The sequence below is a fragment of the Diplotaxodon limnothrissa genome, linkage group LG7 (genome assembly GCF_057381915.1).
Source record: "Diplotaxodon limnothrissa isolate DT_005_m linkage group LG7, D_limnothrissa_male_GT1.1, whole genome shotgun sequence".
Taxonomy (NCBI): Eukaryota; Metazoa; Chordata; class Actinopteri; order Cichliformes; family Cichlidae; genus Diplotaxodon; species Diplotaxodon limnothrissa.
In genome coordinates, this window is record NC_140602.1 from 60,196,763 (window position 1) to 60,214,664 (window position 17,902).

The following is a 17,902-nucleotide window of genomic DNA, read 5'->3' on the forward strand; positions in this document are numbered from 1 at the left end:
TTCTGATACAAAGCCACTGAGAATGTCCCTGTAAAGATTTGGAAATAAACAAAAAGCACAATCAAAAGCTTCTAGAGTTTCACCAAATTAAATAAAAAACATCTCAATCAGATGTCTCTGAGGGAAAGATAAAAGTATGTCTTACAGCACAAGTTTGTGAGCATGTTGTGCAATTAAAAAAATCACTGAGTCACTGACTATTTGTTGAAAGTTTCTCACATGTTATGCAACCAGTAATTACTATGACAACATAACAAACTGTATCCAGACGCTTCCACCTCTCCTCCAGGCAAATTGTTTGAATGGACAGTCACTGCTTGGTTTTACAGATATCCCCCATTTAAAGACAGAAGGACAGAATACACTATTTTTGAAGGAGCTCTTGAAGGTTTACTATCATCTCACTCTGTGTTCTCCCTGTGCCTGCGAGGGCTTCTGCCCACAGTCCAAAGACATGCATGTTAAGTTGAATTGTTATTTGTGAATGATCTCCCAGTCAGATGGAATTCCACAATCACTGGAGAACAGTGGAAAAAGGGATGACAGCGGAGCTTGCTGAGGATAAGGAATTAAAGGGTTTTTGGAGCCTGTCTCGTGTCCCGATGATGTTTTTGCTGCAAAGGGGAGGGGAAGAAGGAGTCGCTATGCCTCACAGCTTAATTACTCCAAGCAACACTGTCTTCCTTCCATTACATATGAGACACGAAGTAGGAAGAGAAACAGATTTTGTCTGCAGAGCAGGCACGAACTTTGAGTTTGAGACTCATCCCTTCAATGCAACACATGAAATTAGAAAGGAAGGCTTTGTTGCCGCTGTACAGATCATCACATCACCACAAGTGGACCACTGTCTTTGTGAACTTTAAATCTGATTCTGACAGAAGGTAAGAAATGATATGAAGAACTTCTACTGAATAACAGAGGAAACGTGAATGACTTCTGAGGAGCTGGAGTCAAATCTTAAACAAAAGCAAGAGAGAAAGAGACATAAACAAGTGGAAGTAAGTCAGGAAATTCTCTCAATTTTCATTTTATATGCAACACACACTGAATAAGTGGCTCAACCTTATTTTACACTTAACACAGAGTTTACTTTCCCTTCTGCCTTTTTATTAACTATATGTATGTTAAAGTTATTTCCTGCTTTATTTAAAAATAATGCATTACTTCAACTCTAATACATCTCTAAAAAGTAGAGAGGTTACACAGTTCATGACATTACTTTGCATTACTCTATAATGTTTGTTTGAAATGCTTTGTCACATAACTGCTAGTTCACATTCCATATACTCCTGAGAACTGAAGACAAAAATCTTTCAGTTTAACTGTTTTGTGATTTGTGCATCCACTACAGAGGACATAAAAGAATATGCTGGGTCTCAGGCGCATATGATCACATGTGGAAAAATATTTAATAAAGGCTTGCTTTGCAGAAAGTGTGTGCAATCACTTCACATTGTGGTTCAGGGAGCCTGGAAGTCATTCAGCTTTTATACTAAAGAATTATCTTGAACCTCAAGCATTTAACTCAGACTTTCAATCCATGAACTGCCTTTAAAAATGTTTGTGTTAAATATTATAAGAAGCACTCCAAGAGCCAAGACAATTCATTCTCTGTGCAGGTTTTTTACTTATAATAGTATTAAATTATTTATTACTATTAAATTATTGTTAATATTTGGTTTATTTTATTTCTTCTTTTTAACACAATTTGAGGCGTTTAAGATGTTGCATTAAATACACGTTCAAAATGCAGACTTTTGCTATTTGTCCTGTTTAAACCGACTTTAATATACTTGACATCATTTTGAGTACTTTTTTTCATTTTTATGTGAACAAAGTACAGGTGCAGAATTCATTTCATTGTTCAGTAAAATTTGCTTAGTGTTAAATTTCAAGTGAAAAAGTTTTTTCCTCATGAGTGCCTTAAACAATACTGATAATATGTGACAAGCTGTGCAAGCAAGCTATAGGCTGTAGCTTCACACTGGATGGCTGAATCCCCAAGGTTTTGAATGCCTTTAACTATCCTGATAATGTCTATTTGTGACGTCTATAAGGGTATAATGTTTATGACGATGACTTTAATTACACAAAGATTATGTAGAAGAAGATAATGAATAATAAATATTGACTTGTAAATAACTGGAAACAAATAACTTTAGCTTATTATATATACTACAGTATAATTAATGAATTTATATAAAACTAACTGGGCAGCTCATTTTCTTGCTCCTGACAATACTTGCTTTAAAGATATAACATACTTTGAGGTCAAAAAGAAAGGCACATGTGAAATACAAAGCTCAAATGTAAAGCTTCATTGGAATGCAAACTTTAATGTGATATTTAAGATCCTATTTTAACAAATTTATTTCTAAACACATATAATACAGCCGAATGATTCTGATGTCTAACACACTTAAGTGTGTTTAAACATGTCACCATTTGTGGATTTGCATGACAGACTCGGATAAGTGTCTGCTTCTGTATACATCAGCTTCTCAGTCACAATAAGTTACAATTTAAGAACTAGTTCTTTTATAAGTTGTGTGTTTTGTGCAGACAACATTGATCCAACTCTGGTTAGGTGTTTTCCACGATTAAACGACTCACAGGTCAGTGTTAAGTGGCCTAACAAACACAATAAAACAAAACAAAACAACCCCATCTCTTAAAATGGTCAGGTACAAGTACTGGGTTGAATGACAGAGGAAGCTGCCTCGCAAAACCTAATAACTCCAAAAGAGTTTTTATATTATGCTTGTAGCCAGACAGAGTGCAAAAACTATACAGCAATAAATTTATGACCACTCACATGTTGAACTTACTTGAGGTCAACTTGGCCAAGTAATAGTACTTATGGCCTCTGTTGTATGGGGGAAAAACAGCTCACCAATGTCAGAACTGACCTGGCTGAGGCGACATTTAAAAAATGAAAAATGAAAAAGATAGATGATGTAGTAACTACCATATCCTAAAGCCCAAGATAACATTGTCTTGTGTAACTGTCAGGGGAGGCTCCACTTTTCATGTTGTGTTATTGAACATTCCAAAGCTGTGACAGTATTTTTCATCACAAAAAGCAAGAGAAACAAGAAAACACAATATTCTATTATATGAGGTTGGAGCCTAGACTGGATACAGGGAACATCTTTCACTAAACTACTAAAGTGTAACTGGTCAAATATTGTTAAAATGAGCAGCAATGTTTTCACTATTTCATAATAAGCCAAAAAGGCAACTTTGAGCCTTAATATTTAGAGATACTTAAGAGATACTTAATATTTAGTGAATATCTTTTGTTCATAATGTAGACCATGAAATATGTACATGCAAAAACAGCAGGCAATGACTGAAGCTGGTTGTTGTTCTGGCGAACTTAACATATAAATACTGACTCTTATACTGATTCATCCTTATAAACCTGCTCTTTCCTCTCTGATTTTACCCTAGCATAGACTGGCTGCAAGACTTGCTGTGTAATTAAGTAGATATTAGTTGATTTGCAAGTTACCAGCCATAATTATTATTTTATTATTTTGAAAATTTTTCAAAGAGTAGTTGTATAACAGCTACCTCATCATCTTCAGAGAAAAGGTTTATTTGAAGATTTTAAGACAGGTTTCAGAACCCATCACAGTACAGAAATGGTGGTAGTGAAGGCTACAAATGATCTTCTTTTGGCCTCTGACAGTGGACTCATCTCTGTGCTTGTCCTGCTAGACTATAATGCTGACTATATATTTTATTACACGGATAAGAGCATGCTGTAGGTATTAAAAGTATTGCGTTGTAATGGGTTGAACTACATGTATCTAACAGACTTCAGTGTGGCTATGTAAATGGGAAGTCTTCTTCACACATAAAGGTTAACTATGGAGTTCCACAGGGTTCTGTGCTAGGGTCAGTTGTGTTTATATTACATACACTTCCCCTAAGCACTACAAATAGAAGGCATAATATACATTTCACTACTATGCAGATGATTACCAGATTTTTCTATCCATGAAGCCAAATAAAATACACCAATTTTGCAGGAATGTCTTAACAGCATAACGACCTGGATGACCTCTAATTTTATGCTTAAAATAACAGATAAAACTCGTGTTATTGAACTCAGCCATAAAGATCTTAGAAATATGGTATCTAACTCTGGATGGCATTACCTTGCTACATTATAGGCAGCAACTTTCTGGGACAGAGCTGTGAAAATACATACACTGCCTGTATGTATATACGTATGAGCTTCTGAGCACACAGAGGTGGTGATAAAGTAATTGCCTTCAACGACTAACACCAGGTCAATAACTGATGAGAGAAAACAGACCCTTGCTAAGCATCTCTGCTTCATCTCTTTCAGAAATTGTCGTAGTCTGGGAGCAGCTGAACTGTGCTATGATTCTCCCTGTGGTGGTAATGGTGAGTCTCCTGTTGCTCTCTGGACCAGAGTCAGGTCTCCAAGAAGACACTCTAGAAATTGACAACAGCAATGACATCCTAGAGAGAGAATTTATCTACGTACCAAAACGTCAAAAAAGGGCTGTTGCTGACTACAGTGCCTACCAAACAGACAAATGTTCTTATACCTTCATTGTCCCTCAGCAGAAAAACAATGGGGCAATATGTGTGAACTCCAAGGAGCCAGAGACCTTGCTGCAAAACCGTATTAATAAGCAGGAACTGGAGCTGCTCAACAGTGAGTTGCAAAAGCAGCGAAAGCAGATTGAGGCACTGCAACTGCTGATAGAGCTTGATGGGGGTGTGATTAATGAAGTCAAGCTATTGCGTAAAGAGAGCCGCAACATGAACTCCAGAGTTACTCAGCTCTACATGCAGCTGCTGCATGAGATTATTCGCAAACGAGACAATGCTCTGGAGGTGTCACAGCTGGAGACCCGTGTGCTCAACCACACAAATGAGATGGGGAGGCTAGCTGGACAGTACCAAGACCTGGATCATAAGTACCAGCATCTATCAGCCCTCGCAAGCAGCCAGAGTGCTCTCCTGGAGCAGCTTGAAGAGCAGTGTAAGCACGGAGGATACTTTTACAGAAAGGTTCAAGAGCCCAGCCGTCGTCTCCAGCCACAATCTCCTGCAATCTCCCAGCCTCCTTTACAAACACCTGAATTGTCTCCTGGTGGCTACAGACCTTTCCATCCACCCACTTACACTCGTTACACCAACTACCCCATGAATAATGAGATCCAAAATGACCAGAAAGCCAGAGCACTGCCCACAATGCCAGCCGCAACATACAGCTTCACAAATGAGCCCTCTGGTAAGTACTGGTAAGAAATGTTTGTATCTTCCTTTGAAGTCTCTAACTGAACAAACATTTGCAGTCCTGCATTCACTGAGAATATACCAACAGAGACATATTTATTGAATAACTGAATGTTCTTTTAACAAAAATGTCAGATAGTTTAGGTTACTATAGGGTAATTTCATCTTATATTAGCCAATTTGTAGAACATCTTCTGTTCGAATGATATGCATAAAGGTTTTATGGTAGCACATTTCAACATATATAATGGTTGCTATTAAATTTTAGCATCATATAACACAGATATATATTTTTTTGAAAAATGGTCTGTCAATCCCCACTTTTGAACTTTTTTTTGCAGTCTGGGGGAATGTTTGATAATAAATATCTCAAATTCTATTACAGGTGAAAGTCAGGTCATCAATATGAATTCAATGTAATTCAATACAATTTTATTTATATAATGCCAAACTGCAATAGCAGTTGTCTCAAGATGCTTTATATTGTAAGGCAAAAACCCTACAATATTACAATCTGTAACCCAAATCACAATCTGTAATTTAAGACATCAAAAAATGTTTGGATATTAGCTAGTTAAAATGTGGGGGGAAAAAGCTGAGCATGCCTGCAACTTTCATGCTGGGTTGAGCAAAAATATCATTAGATAGTATATTCCAAATAGAACTACATACTTGAGTTTATTCTTAGTCACAACAAGAAGGAAATGCAATTTTTATTCAAATCTCATGCTGGATTGTGCAAATATCTCAAACTGTACCAACATCATTACTAGCTCAGGTAGATCAGAGCAGATCAGCTACAAACTGGAAGGTTGGTGGTTTGATCCTAGTCTGCTCCAGGCTGCATGCCAAACATCCTTGGGCAAGATACAAGATACTAACCCCATGTTGCTCTCTGATGAGGGATGTGAATATTAGAAACAGCAAAGAGAAAAGTGCTTGTGTGAATGGGTGAACGAGGGAAGTTGTGTAAAAGGCTCTGAGTGCTCAGAGTAGAAAAGCGCTTTATAAGAACCAGTCCATTTTCAAATTTCAAATTCAAATTTTTATTTGTCACGTACACAGTCATACACAGTATGATATGCAGTGAAATGCTTAGACAACTGCTCATGACCTAAAGAAAAAAAAAGGAAAAGGCTATGAATAAGATAGGAAATAAATATGAAAAATTAAAAAGTGTAAATTTAACTAGGAAGGAATAAAATATAAAAAATTAAGGTTAAAAATGAAATAACTGTACAACACAAATTATAATGAAGGGTAAATTTAACTGGGAAAGAATAAGATAAAATATATAAATTAAAGCTGAAAATAAAATAACTGTACAACAAAATACACAATACACAATATAGAACTATATAAGAATGTATGAAGAAATATAAATAAATAAATGTATACATACACACAATAACAACAGCTGTACAAGTATTAACTGGAATCTTACCATCAAAAATATAATTGCCTATACAGCAATCACTTTATAAACTGTATAAACATACAAATGTATGTATTTGAAGATGGTGGAGCAGAAAACATTCTAAAAAAATTGATGATTTGACATTAGTGTTATAATCATTTCTAGCAAAATTATCAAACTCCAATGTTTTGTTCCATTTGGAAAGGACAACCTTTTATATTTTTGTGGTACAACTACTCATATTTTCTCAATCCAGCATTAAAGCTGAATCAAAATGGCATTTTTGTCATTTTGGGGACCACAAATTTAATGTTAAAAAGCATTCTACATGATTGTTTTACAGTATTGTGCAATTTAATTATTTATCATTCAGAAATCCTAAATAGAAATCTTCCTCACCCCCCCTATATAAAAAAAACATCATTTCATGAACAGTGTGATAGTGACCCTTTGCTTTCTGTAATGTTAGAAGCACTCACATCATCCTAAGATAAAGCACAGAGACTCTGGACTTTTACATAATGATATTATATTGAACTTTCCACAGGACTGAATATTTAAAATATATATTATTCTTTCTGCTTACTCTGGTATGAATGACTGAATATATTTTAGTAAATAACACACTATTAGCAAAACACAGTGTGAAAGAATTCTAGATTAAAATTTTTAGTTCAACATACAAGTGAAGATGTTTGACCTTCATCAGGTTATAGTTAATGCTATCAGAGGAAAATATCATGTTCTCTTCGTGCACCTAACTACATTCAGTGTTAAAAGCAGAAGTTGTGCAGGTCTGAGATCAGCACCACCTTAAACACCAAAATGAATTACTGTTTATGCTCTTATATAGTGACACCAGTTACATGGATCGTGAATCCCTTTGACTTTTTGACTTTAACTTTATCAATAATACAGCTGCAGTTTTCACTGACAGTGTTTCATAAGGTACTTTAGCCTTTGTACTTTTTTCATCAGTTAATTTTGGAGTTACTATAAAGGACGGATATATAGGATGATTTGTCTGTTGTCACTGGGTGGTGCTGAGGTCTGAATCTGAGGGCAGCTCCTGTAATCACAAAGAACAGAATCATCACACACCGTGAAATTTGAAGTTTATCCCTCAAATATTAAATAAAACAAAGCCTTATATCCAGATTATCCAGTATCATTTTTATATTTAAGTTGTTTGTGCTTTTTAAAAGGAGACCTGCAAAGATGAGATGAGCAGGTTTCCAGTCCTGGTCACCTGCAAGAAAATAGAGAAACATATAGAGGTATGCAGTTTTTAAGCTGCTGCCTGAGCACTGGACAACATATATTAACGCTCTCTATATTATTTCTCTCAAAGGATGCAAGATGTACATTCAGGATTAATTCAGATAATTTTTTAACCTCAATATTTGAAACAAACTCTGTAAAAAAAAAAAATCTATAAATAAATATATAGAGTTGTGCTGAAAAATTAGCTTTTTTAAAAATGTGGTATTCCTGTTCTGTTTCTCATATAAACTGTTTCAGTGCCTCATCTTCAGCTACTGGTCTGAACATCCTTCAATTAAGTGTGACCTTCAGGTTCAGAGGGTAAATTTATTCGTGTGCACAGATTTAGCTACTAAACATGGCTTTCCCCAACAGCTGATTGCTCATCTTAGCTGGCTAGCTAAGGACATTGATTACAGATTAGCTTACAAACACATTTAACTTACTGAAAAAGTGTGCCAGGGCCTTGGGTCCTTCTCTTAGTTAGTCCAGGTTATTCCAGAACACCTCACGACGTCAGTTTAAAATATTCAATTGTGGTTATGGAAAATCAACACTGAATCTCCTCACAGCATTCCCGTCTATCTGCCATTCCCAAACAGAGATACGCAAGTTTCTCCAAGAAAGCAGCTACCATCAAAGCTATCATGATGATGTTACACCCCAAATTCACATCATGTAGTTGGTAATTAGAATAGAACTTATGAGAAAAAAATGCTTCAATACAAATCGGTGATGAAGACTACTAATAATGGCAGAACGCATCTTTGGGAAAAACTTTTTTTTTTTTTTTTTTAAGAATAGTCCCATCCACTAATATGGAGGCCAGGGGGATAACAGACAAATTTTGGCTTCATTGTTGGGGAGATGTTAGGTTGATCACATTTTCTATGGTCAATGGTTTATATACAAGTTACGATGCTGTGTAAAATGTAAAGAAAAAAAATGTAATGTGTGTAATATGACTTCTTCTTTTAATACTCTCTAAAGTGTATGGGAACTAAAGAAACCAGTTGCTGTAATTTTAAAGAAGAATGTTTCCCATTCTCACTTAATGTAGGACTTCATTTCATAATATGCTAAATGTTTTAGTGGGTGACAGATCTAAACTGCATTTGACTGAGCAAATCTTACCTCTCATTGATTTTCAGATACAGCCACCCTACTCTACTCAGTGTTTATTCCCAACTGACAATTTTCTGCAGTTATTTTCCCCTCTCTTCTTTTGCCCCCAATGGATGACAGGAGTTGCCCTACCTAAAGTGAGTTCTGTTGGAGGGTGAATCCCGTGTAAAAGTAAGGGTTTTCCTCTGGCCATTACCAGTAGGCGGTAGGTGAAGTGTCTTGCCCAAGGACACAACAACCAAGACAGACAGAGCTGGCAACCTTCCAGTTACAAGATGAGCTTCCCAATCCCATGAACCACGGTTGCCACGGGTTCTCCAGCTTCAGCCCACAGTCCAAAGACATGTAGTTAGTGGGGTTAGGTTAATTGATAATTGTAAATTGACCATAGTTGTAAATGTAAATACTTGTCTATGTGTTAGCTCTGCAACAGACTGGCGATCTGTTCAGGGTGTATCCTGCTTCTCGCCCTAAGACAGCTCAGATAGGTCCCAGCCACCCTGTGACCCTGAATTGGATAAGCAGAAGAGAATGGATGGATGGTTGACAAGTGGTTGCTCATAGATCACTGGCTCTTTTAGGTTCTGTCTTTAATAGAATAAAGAGAATTCCACTAATTTTGTGTAATACCTTCTATCATTCCACAGAGGGAAAAAAGTGAGATATAATTTAAGAATAGCTGTGTTCCCATGTGTGCGCTGTGACTACAAAGAAGGTTTTGCCCACAGTACTGTTTATTCTTGCCAGCAGCAAACAGACTGGAAAGTATTTGTCATATTTCGTAGAGACAACACGTGATCAGGAGTGACTCACTTTTCCAGGAACCCTCCATCTGTATATTTTTCTATTGCACTTCATGTCTCCATGTGTGTTGTGTGCACAGGTTGTTAAAACTATAATAATGATGAAGCCAGCATGTCACTAAAAATGAGCCTATGATGATCACACACCAGATGCAATTGTATTACCCTTCATTCTCTGCCTTCTACAGGACATTTCAGAGATTGTCTGGAGGCTCTGGAGAGTGGATATACCACCAGTGGAATGTACCTCTTAAAACCAGACAAAAGCAATCAACTTATGCAGGTCTGGTGTGACCAGAGACAAGACCCTGGTGGCTGGATCGTTATTCAGAGACGTCAGGATGGCTCTGTCAACTTTTTTAGGAACTGGGACACTTACAAGGTAATAAGTTATAGTAGCACCCAAGATTGTACTTATGAGGTTGTATGTGCTGTCTAGATACACTGAAGATACTACGAATCAAAACTGTTAGCCGCAAATGCATTAAATATCGATGGAGCATTGCATTTTAGTAATTGAAACCTCAGTCTTTCTTAAAATGGGAAATAAATGCAGAACTATAGTAGTGCTGTTGCTAATGTAAAGAATGTCTGCCCAACACCATATACAGGGAGTGCAGAATTATTAGGCAAGTTGTATTTTTGAGGAATAATTTTATTATTGAACAACAACCATGTTCTCAATGAACCCAAAAAACTCATTAATATCAAAGCTGAATGTTTTTGGAAGTAGTTTTTAGTTTTAGCTATTTTAGGGGGATATCTGTGTGTGTAGGTGACTATTACTGTGCATAATTATTAGGCAACTTAACAAAAAACAAATATATACCCATTTCAATTATTTATTTTTACCAGTGAAACCAATATAACATCTCCACATTCACAAATATACATTTCTGACGTTCAAAAACAAAACAAAAACAAATCAGCGACCAATATAGCCACCTTTCTTTGCAAGGACACTCAAAAGCCTGCCATCCATGGATTCTGTCAGTGTTTTGATCTGTTCACCATCAACATTGCGTGCAGCAGCAACCACAGCCTCCCAGACACTGTTCAGAGAGGTGTACTGTTTTCCCTCCTTGTAAATCTCACATTTGATGATGGACCACAGGTTCTCAATGGGGTTCAGATCAGGTGAACAAAGTGGCCATGTCATTAGTTTTTCTTCTTTTATACCCTTTCTTGCCAGCCACGCTGTGGAGTACTTGGACACGTGTGATGGAGCAATGTCCTGCATGAAAATCATGTTTTTCTTGAAGGATGCAGACTTCTTCCTGTACCACTGCTTGAAGAAGGTGTCTTCCAGAAACTGGCAGTAGGACTGGGAGTTGAACTTGACTCCATCCTCAACCCGAAAAGGCTCCACAAGCTCATCTTTGATGATACCAGCCCAAACCAGTACTCCACCTCCACCTTGCTGGCGTCTGAGTCGGACTGGAGCTCTCTGCCCTTTACAAATCCAGCCACGGGCCCATCCATCTGGCCCATCAAGACTCACTCTCATTTCATCAGTCCATAAAACCTTAGAAAAATCAGTCTTGAGATATTTCTTGGCCCAGTCTTGACGTTTCAGCTTGTGTGTCTTGTTCAGTGGTGGTCGTCTTTCAGCCTTTCTTATTCTTAGTATTGCACACCTTGTGCTTTTGGGCACTCCAGTGATGTTGCAGCTCTGAAATATGGCCAAACTGGTGGCAAGTGGCATCTTGGCAGCTGCACGCTTGACTTTTCTCAGTTCATGGGCAGTTATTTGGCGCCTTGGTTTTTCCACACGCTTCTTGCGACCCTGTTGACTATTTTGAATGAAACGCTTGATTGTTCGATGATCACGCTTCAGAAGCTTTGCAATTTTGAGACTGCTGCATCCCTCTGCAAGATATCTCACTATTTTTGACTTTTCTGAGCCTGTCAAGTCCTTCTTTTGACCCATTTTGCCAAAGGAAAGGACGTTGCCTAACAATTATGCACACCTGATATAGGGTGTTGATGTCATTAGACCACACCCCTTCTCATTACAGAGATGCACATCACCTAATATGCTTAATTGGTAGTAGGCTTTCGAGCCTATACAGCTTGGAGTAAGACAACATGCATGAAGAGGATGATGTGGACAAAATACTCATTTGCCTAATAATTCTGCACTCCCTGTATGAGTCTGGGTATTCTTAGTGTATAATTAAAAATAAACATGTAGAGAAAAAAGTAGCTCTCAGCTGAACTCCACTTTATAAATCACTGTGTTCTGAGATTAAGGATAATCTGACTCTAACTGTTCATATAGTCAGCAGTCAGATACAAAACATTTTTCAGAGGAATCTCATTTTTGGCAGTGTAGCATGCAGCAACTAGCTTGAGAGGGAAGGGCAGGGGGTTTATAGCTTTTTGTAATAAATAAAAATTTTCAGTAATGTTATGCAACGCTTGCATTGTGTGACATTTGAGAGAACTCATAACATATTATTAAACTGAGATTCAAGGGTCACACCTAAAATTGGACTTTAAGAAAACAAGCTGTTAGGCAAACCCATCTCATTGTGTAACATGACTAATTGTAAGAAAAACTCAGTAAAATGAAATACAGTATATGAGATCACAACAGCAGAGAAGAAATCAGTTCCAGTGGTCTCAAAATTCTCAGTGTTGCTGCCAACACAGTGATCCAAAAATGTTATAAGCATGCTGTGTTTCCATGTAGTCATGAATGGTGCTCGATAATAGACAAATATAAATGCATAAGGTAGAAGCCCTTATTGCCAAACATCTTGTGACCTAAAGTCATCTTGTGACCTAAAGTCAGCCGAGTTCTCTTCTCAGTCTCAAGATAAAGGGCGATCGTGGCTCAAGAGTTGGGAGTTCGCCTTGTAATCGGAAGGTTGCCGGTTCGAGCCCCGGCTTGGACAGTCTCGGTCGTTGTGTCCTTGGGCAAGACACTTCACCCCCTGGTGGTGGTCAGAGGGCCCGGTGGCGCCAGTGTCCGGCAGCCTTCCCTCTGTCAGTGTGCCCCAGGGTGGCTGTGGCTACAATGTAGCTTGCCATCACCAGTGTGTGAATGTGTGTGTGAATGGGTGGATGACTGGATGTGTAAAGAGCTTTGGGGTCCTTAGGGACTAGAAAAGCGCTATACAAATACAGGCCATTTACCATTTACTATTTCCAAGCCAACAATTCCTCTAATGCAACATTGATGAGTCAACAAAGCACTTTTTTTAGATGCTCACAGTTGGAGAGAAGAGGCCTCTCTTCTGACTTAATCCATGTTCTCGTTCATGTACTTTATACCTGATCAATTCAGTGTCTCTCTCCTTCCACAGCAAGGTTTTGGAAACATTGATGGTGAATACTGGTTGGGCCTAGACAACATCTTTTGGCTGACAAACCAGGGCATCTACAAGCTTTTAGTGACGCTGGAAGACTGGACTGGACGGAAGACCTTTGCAGAATATGCTAGCTTTCGTGTAGAGTCAGAAGCTGATTTCTACAGGCTACGACTGGGCCGATACCACGGCAATGCTGGAGACTCTCTAACCTGGCACAATGGAAAGCACTTTACCACACTGGATAGGGACCATGATGTCTACGCAGGTAAGTGGGTTCCCGTAAAAGACAAGGTGATCACACCTTCTGGTAGATTTCTCTTTCACACACTCTACAGTTGTTATTAGTAGTTACTAACATCTCTTAATAGTTTCTACACTCTTGTAGATTGGTTTGCAGGGACATTCACTTATCCAAAAATACTGGATACAACAATTGCTTTTTGCTTATTGCTTTGTTATACACTTCAATTAGGATCTGATCTCTCTTTCCCCAAACCACAGGCTTGTCTTGTGTACACAATTTTTCTATGGTGGTATTTCTAGAACAGGAATTTCAGACCTGTACCTCTTTTTCCCATCTCCAGAGCCTCTCTGTGAGAAAAAAAGGAATATGAAAATTAATGAATATGAAAGATGTCATTTTATGGACTTCCAGTGTCATGTACAAAATTTTAAATGGGAAGCCCAACATGGCAGTCTTAAAGAAAGCGACACTCTACTTACAATTCAAGGAAAGTTGAAGGAAGCTGTGACTGTGTGGAAAGACCCTGTTGAATTCCTCATTAAGTTATGTGAAGATGTAAAAAAAAAGGAGGAACTCACAGCAGAGTTTAACCGGAAAGTACAAGAAAATGCGCATCATATGGAAGTAACTGAAAAACAAATTGGAGAAATAGAGGGGGACGTGGACGGAGCGGTGGAATGTTCTCTCACGGCTTCTCAGAAGCCAAATATAAAGATGAGCAAAATGTCTGACCTCGAAGATGGTTCCTGATGTAATATGATCACGATATTCCAGAGGTTGCAGATTGCACTGCCACTGTAACTTTTGTTGAAAATCTAATTAAGTCAGAGCTGGCTGAAAACAGCATGCTAAACTGAGAGTGAGACCTAGGAATAGAACGAGTACAAGGGGTCCTCGCACAGGGCCTCCAAGCACACCTCCTTGCTCTGTAGTGGTCCAGTTTATTCGATATTGTCAGGGTTCCTGGGTCGTTGACCCAGTGCTTTCAGTTTTGACACGTTCAGTTTATTCTTCACACTCATGGTTTTCACTTCCTGTTTTCTGTGCCAGCATGTTGCCTTTGTATTGTGTTCCACTGATTTCCATGTATCATTAGTAGGGCTGCCACAAACGATTATTTTGATAGTCGACTAGTCACCGATTATTTTTGCGATTAGTCGACTAATCAGATCATGCATCCATTGGACGTAAAACGTACAGCTTATTGCACCAGCATGCATCTGCTCTTATATAACTATCATTTAACAAGTGTTTAAGGTATGTGCTAACTAAAAATAAAGACAAGATGATAGTTTATTAAATTTTAATGAAATTTGCAGATTGTTTCGGTGAAGTTTAATAAACTCCTTGCTATCTAAAATATAACAGGACACTGGAGTATATTCTCGAGTATCTCACACTTCTGATAATCAGTTGTCTGCTTGACGTTTATTCAGCTGTGTAAAAACTATAACTTTAATCTCTACCAAACTGATTTACTCAGGAACAAATAAAATACTAAAAAAAGCCAAACAATAAAATTTTTAAGTTATCTAAGTGACTTATGTATGTTTAACCCGAGTAGCGAAAGACTGCGGTGGGTTTGAAAATGATTTGCCGGGAGTCTGGTGTTCTCACGGGCTCTAGTGAGCCTTGCCCCCAGCTAACTATCGAGCTAGTGGGTAACAGACGTCTCCGAAAACGTCGGAGCGCTTTTGAAAATATGTGGTGTCTTGATAAACTGAGCAGATATTTGAGGTTTACACAGCCACATTCTCACCTGAAAATATGTTAAACGTTTATTTTGTGACCCAGAAAGAATAATAAGAGTAATATTAAAACTAACTAGCTGCCGCCATTGTTGGAAACTGAGCTGGGCTGCGCTATGAATTCTGGGACAGAGCTGCTACTTCTTCTTCTTCGGGGTTTTAACAGCAGCTGGCATCCTTGTACATGCAGTGCTGCCATCTTCTGTTTCAGTCCGTTATTACACTCTTAAATCCTGCTACTTATTCCTGCGTCTTTTGTGATCTTACAAAGCTTCAAACGACGCGTTGACTATTAAATCAGTCGTCGACGATTTTGATAGTCGACGTAATCGTGACTAGTCGACTAATCGTGGCAGCCCTAATCATTAGTCAGACTAAGTTCAGCTATGTACTCACCAGTTTCTAATCACTCATCATCCAGCGTGTATTTAAGTCCTCAGTTTCCACCAGTTCATTGTTGTGTCATTGTAGATGTTATGTTGTCGTTCCCGCCTGTGTTCAGTTGTTCAGCCAGCCATTCAGTCTTTCAGTCAGTCAGTCCTTTTGTTCCTGCGCTGTTCGTTCATTCGCTCCAATAAAATATCATCATCCTGCATCGTGAGTCCTGCGTTTGGGTCATCTCTTCTTCGCCTCCACACACAACCTCTGACAGATATGTAGTCAAAGAATAGAATCCTCCATGCAGCTCAGACTAAGAAGATAATGGTCCAAAAGTGGTTGTATCTTGATCATGATACACACAAAAAGCCACCTACAACTTGGATGGTATCCAAAGAAGGTATCCTGCTCCCTTTGGACTTTGGCAGCCGAATTATATGACTTAAAATTAATATTCTCCCCAAATTATTCTTTTCTTTTCTCAGTATTACCCATAAACAGAAATAAACCTAAACACCAATGTAGAGCCTGGAATAAAAATATCTCACAATTCATTTGGAATAATAAGAAACCCAAAGTGAAATTCTCTACCCTGTTTCTGAGGAGATGGGGGTAAGGCTCTGCCTTTATTACTTACTTTCTCAGTTACTGTCACTTTATGTTTGTGTAATCCATATTATGTAGCCAATTAATGTAGCCAACCATTACAGTCAATGTCTGTTTGTGTTGATAAAGAAATTAAGGCATCCAAGCAATGGGTAAATATGGGAAGAAAAACCTGTTAACTTTAGGATGAGGCAAAATTGTTTAGGCGGCCAACATATAAATCTGACTTTGCACCAGCAGTACAAGACAGCAGGTTCTACCAGTGGTTTTCTTTAGAGATTACCTCCATATATGTAAGCTCCTTAAACACTGGGAACTGCGATTTTAAAACCTTATTTCAAACATACCGCTTGAAAATAACTGGAATTTTATAGATATTCAAAGAACGATGGGAAAAGGAACTGGATATTGGTAATCTGTCTGGAAAGTACAGCCATCATCTAGAAATTCCTGGACTTACAAAGACTTTTGTTGGAAAAACATAAATTGCTTCTTTATAATCTAATTTTATAATCTAAAAAAAACATCTAAACATATTCTGGTCTTGTATCTATTCAAACTTTTTTGAATGAAGTATCAGTAATCCAATGTCTTGGATTTTAACTTTTTGTGCAATAATCATTATTAAATTTTAATCTGTCGATAATTGTCCCATGATCACTTGTTTCTTCTTTTCCTGTGTATGTGTTCCTGTTTTTCTGTTCACAATTTGAAAAAAAGAAATATTTTAATTTTTACTTTAATTGTGGTGGAAGGAATTGAAATATACACACAAATGGCTCATCTTTAGATCTTCAAGCTATGGATTCCAAATGGAGGAAAACCAAGAACTTAATAGTGCAGGGAATCATCAGTTTTCTTTCAACGCTAATGCTGCAGTCTTTCTCGTATATCAGGTCTACTGATGGACAAAATTGAAACTGTCTTAATTGTCTTTATCATATTTAAAGCCGTTAGGCTACTAGCTGTTTTATTTAGTGTACATACCAATTGGTCTTATTTGCTTGTGTTATTTGTGTTTCCAGGGAATTGTGCCCACTATCAGAAGGGAGGATGGTGGTATAATGCCTGTGCTCATTCCAATCTGAACGGTGTGTGGTACAAAGGTGGGCATTACCGCAGCCGCTATCAGGATGGGGTCTACTGGGCTGAGTTCAGAGGAGGAGCTTATTCTCTGAAAAAAGTGACCATGATGATAAGACCCAATGGAAATACCTTCCAATAATTGCTCAGTATGTTGAAACTTATATTTAACAAGATGTTTCCACCAAAGGGATTCTGTATCACAAGACCAGGCACCATTGGTTGATTTTCAAAGCTTCTTTTGGTTGTTATACATTCACAATGCCAAGACGTGGCAGAACTTGTTCATTTCATTTGTCCTACATGTAATGCTTTTATTCATGTTCTTGTGCTCATAAAGTTATACTGCACACAAATAAAAAGATTACAACCTTGCATGTAATGAATGTAAGATGATGCCTGCATTCCTTTCTCAATGCAGGCTGTTAACGATGCAGTGTTTAAAGGCTTTTTTCCCCATCAGAACAAAATCCACAGTTACATATCAGTGAAAAAGAACCAAGAAATTGACATCCAGAAATGTTAATTTCTTGATTGCTGGCAAAAAAAACTTGTACTTCTCAATATTCATGGAATTTGTAATACTCGTTAAGTATAAAAAAATATGTGCTCTTTGACATAATGTTTTCTTT

The 17,902-nt window shown here is 37.8% G+C and overlaps 2 protein-coding genes across 3 annotated transcripts in view; one reads left to right on the forward strand and one right to left on the reverse strand.

The window, feature by feature from the left end:
* Positions 1 to 17,902, reverse strand: part of LOC146629408 (ras-specific guanine nucleotide-releasing factor RalGPS1-like) — an 82,600-nt gene that overhangs the window by 31,339 nt on the left and 33,359 nt on the right. The gene's annotated exons all lie outside the window — the stretch shown is intronic.
* LOC146629409 (angiopoietin-related protein 2-like) lies at positions 680 to 17,805 on the forward strand. 2 transcript variants are annotated; one of them, XM_085358575.1, is made up of 5 exons: positions 680 to 1,001; positions 4,364 to 5,281; positions 10,083 to 10,276; positions 13,206 to 13,476; positions 17,213 to 17,805. In XM_085358575.1, the coding sequence occupies exons 2-5, from the start codon at positions 4,399 to 4,401 to the stop codon at positions 17,410 to 17,412; spliced, it is 1,548 nt and encodes a 515-aa protein (XP_085214701.1). In that variant the 5' UTR covers positions 680 to 1,001; positions 4,364 to 4,398; the 3' UTR covers positions 17,413 to 17,805. The 2 variants fall into 2 exon arrangements, with proteins under 2 accessions (XP_085214701.1, XP_085214702.1); XM_085358576.1 differs by having other exon boundaries at positions 680 to 884.

Excerpts from the sequence above, each read along its gene's own strand:
- LOC146629409 (XM_085358575.1), top strand. The coding sequence starts at position 4,399 with ATGATTCTCCCTGTGGTGGTAATGGTGAGTCTCCTGTTGCTCTCTGGA. Across the intron at positions 5,282-10,082 it reads CTTCACAAATGAGCCCTCTG|GACATTTCAGAGATTGTCTG; the intron begins GTAAGTACTGGT and ends TGCCTTCTACAG. Across the intron at positions 10,277-13,205 it reads GGAACTGGGACACTTACAAG|CAAGGTTTTGGAAACATTGA; the intron begins GTAATAAGTTAT and ends CTCCTTCCACAG.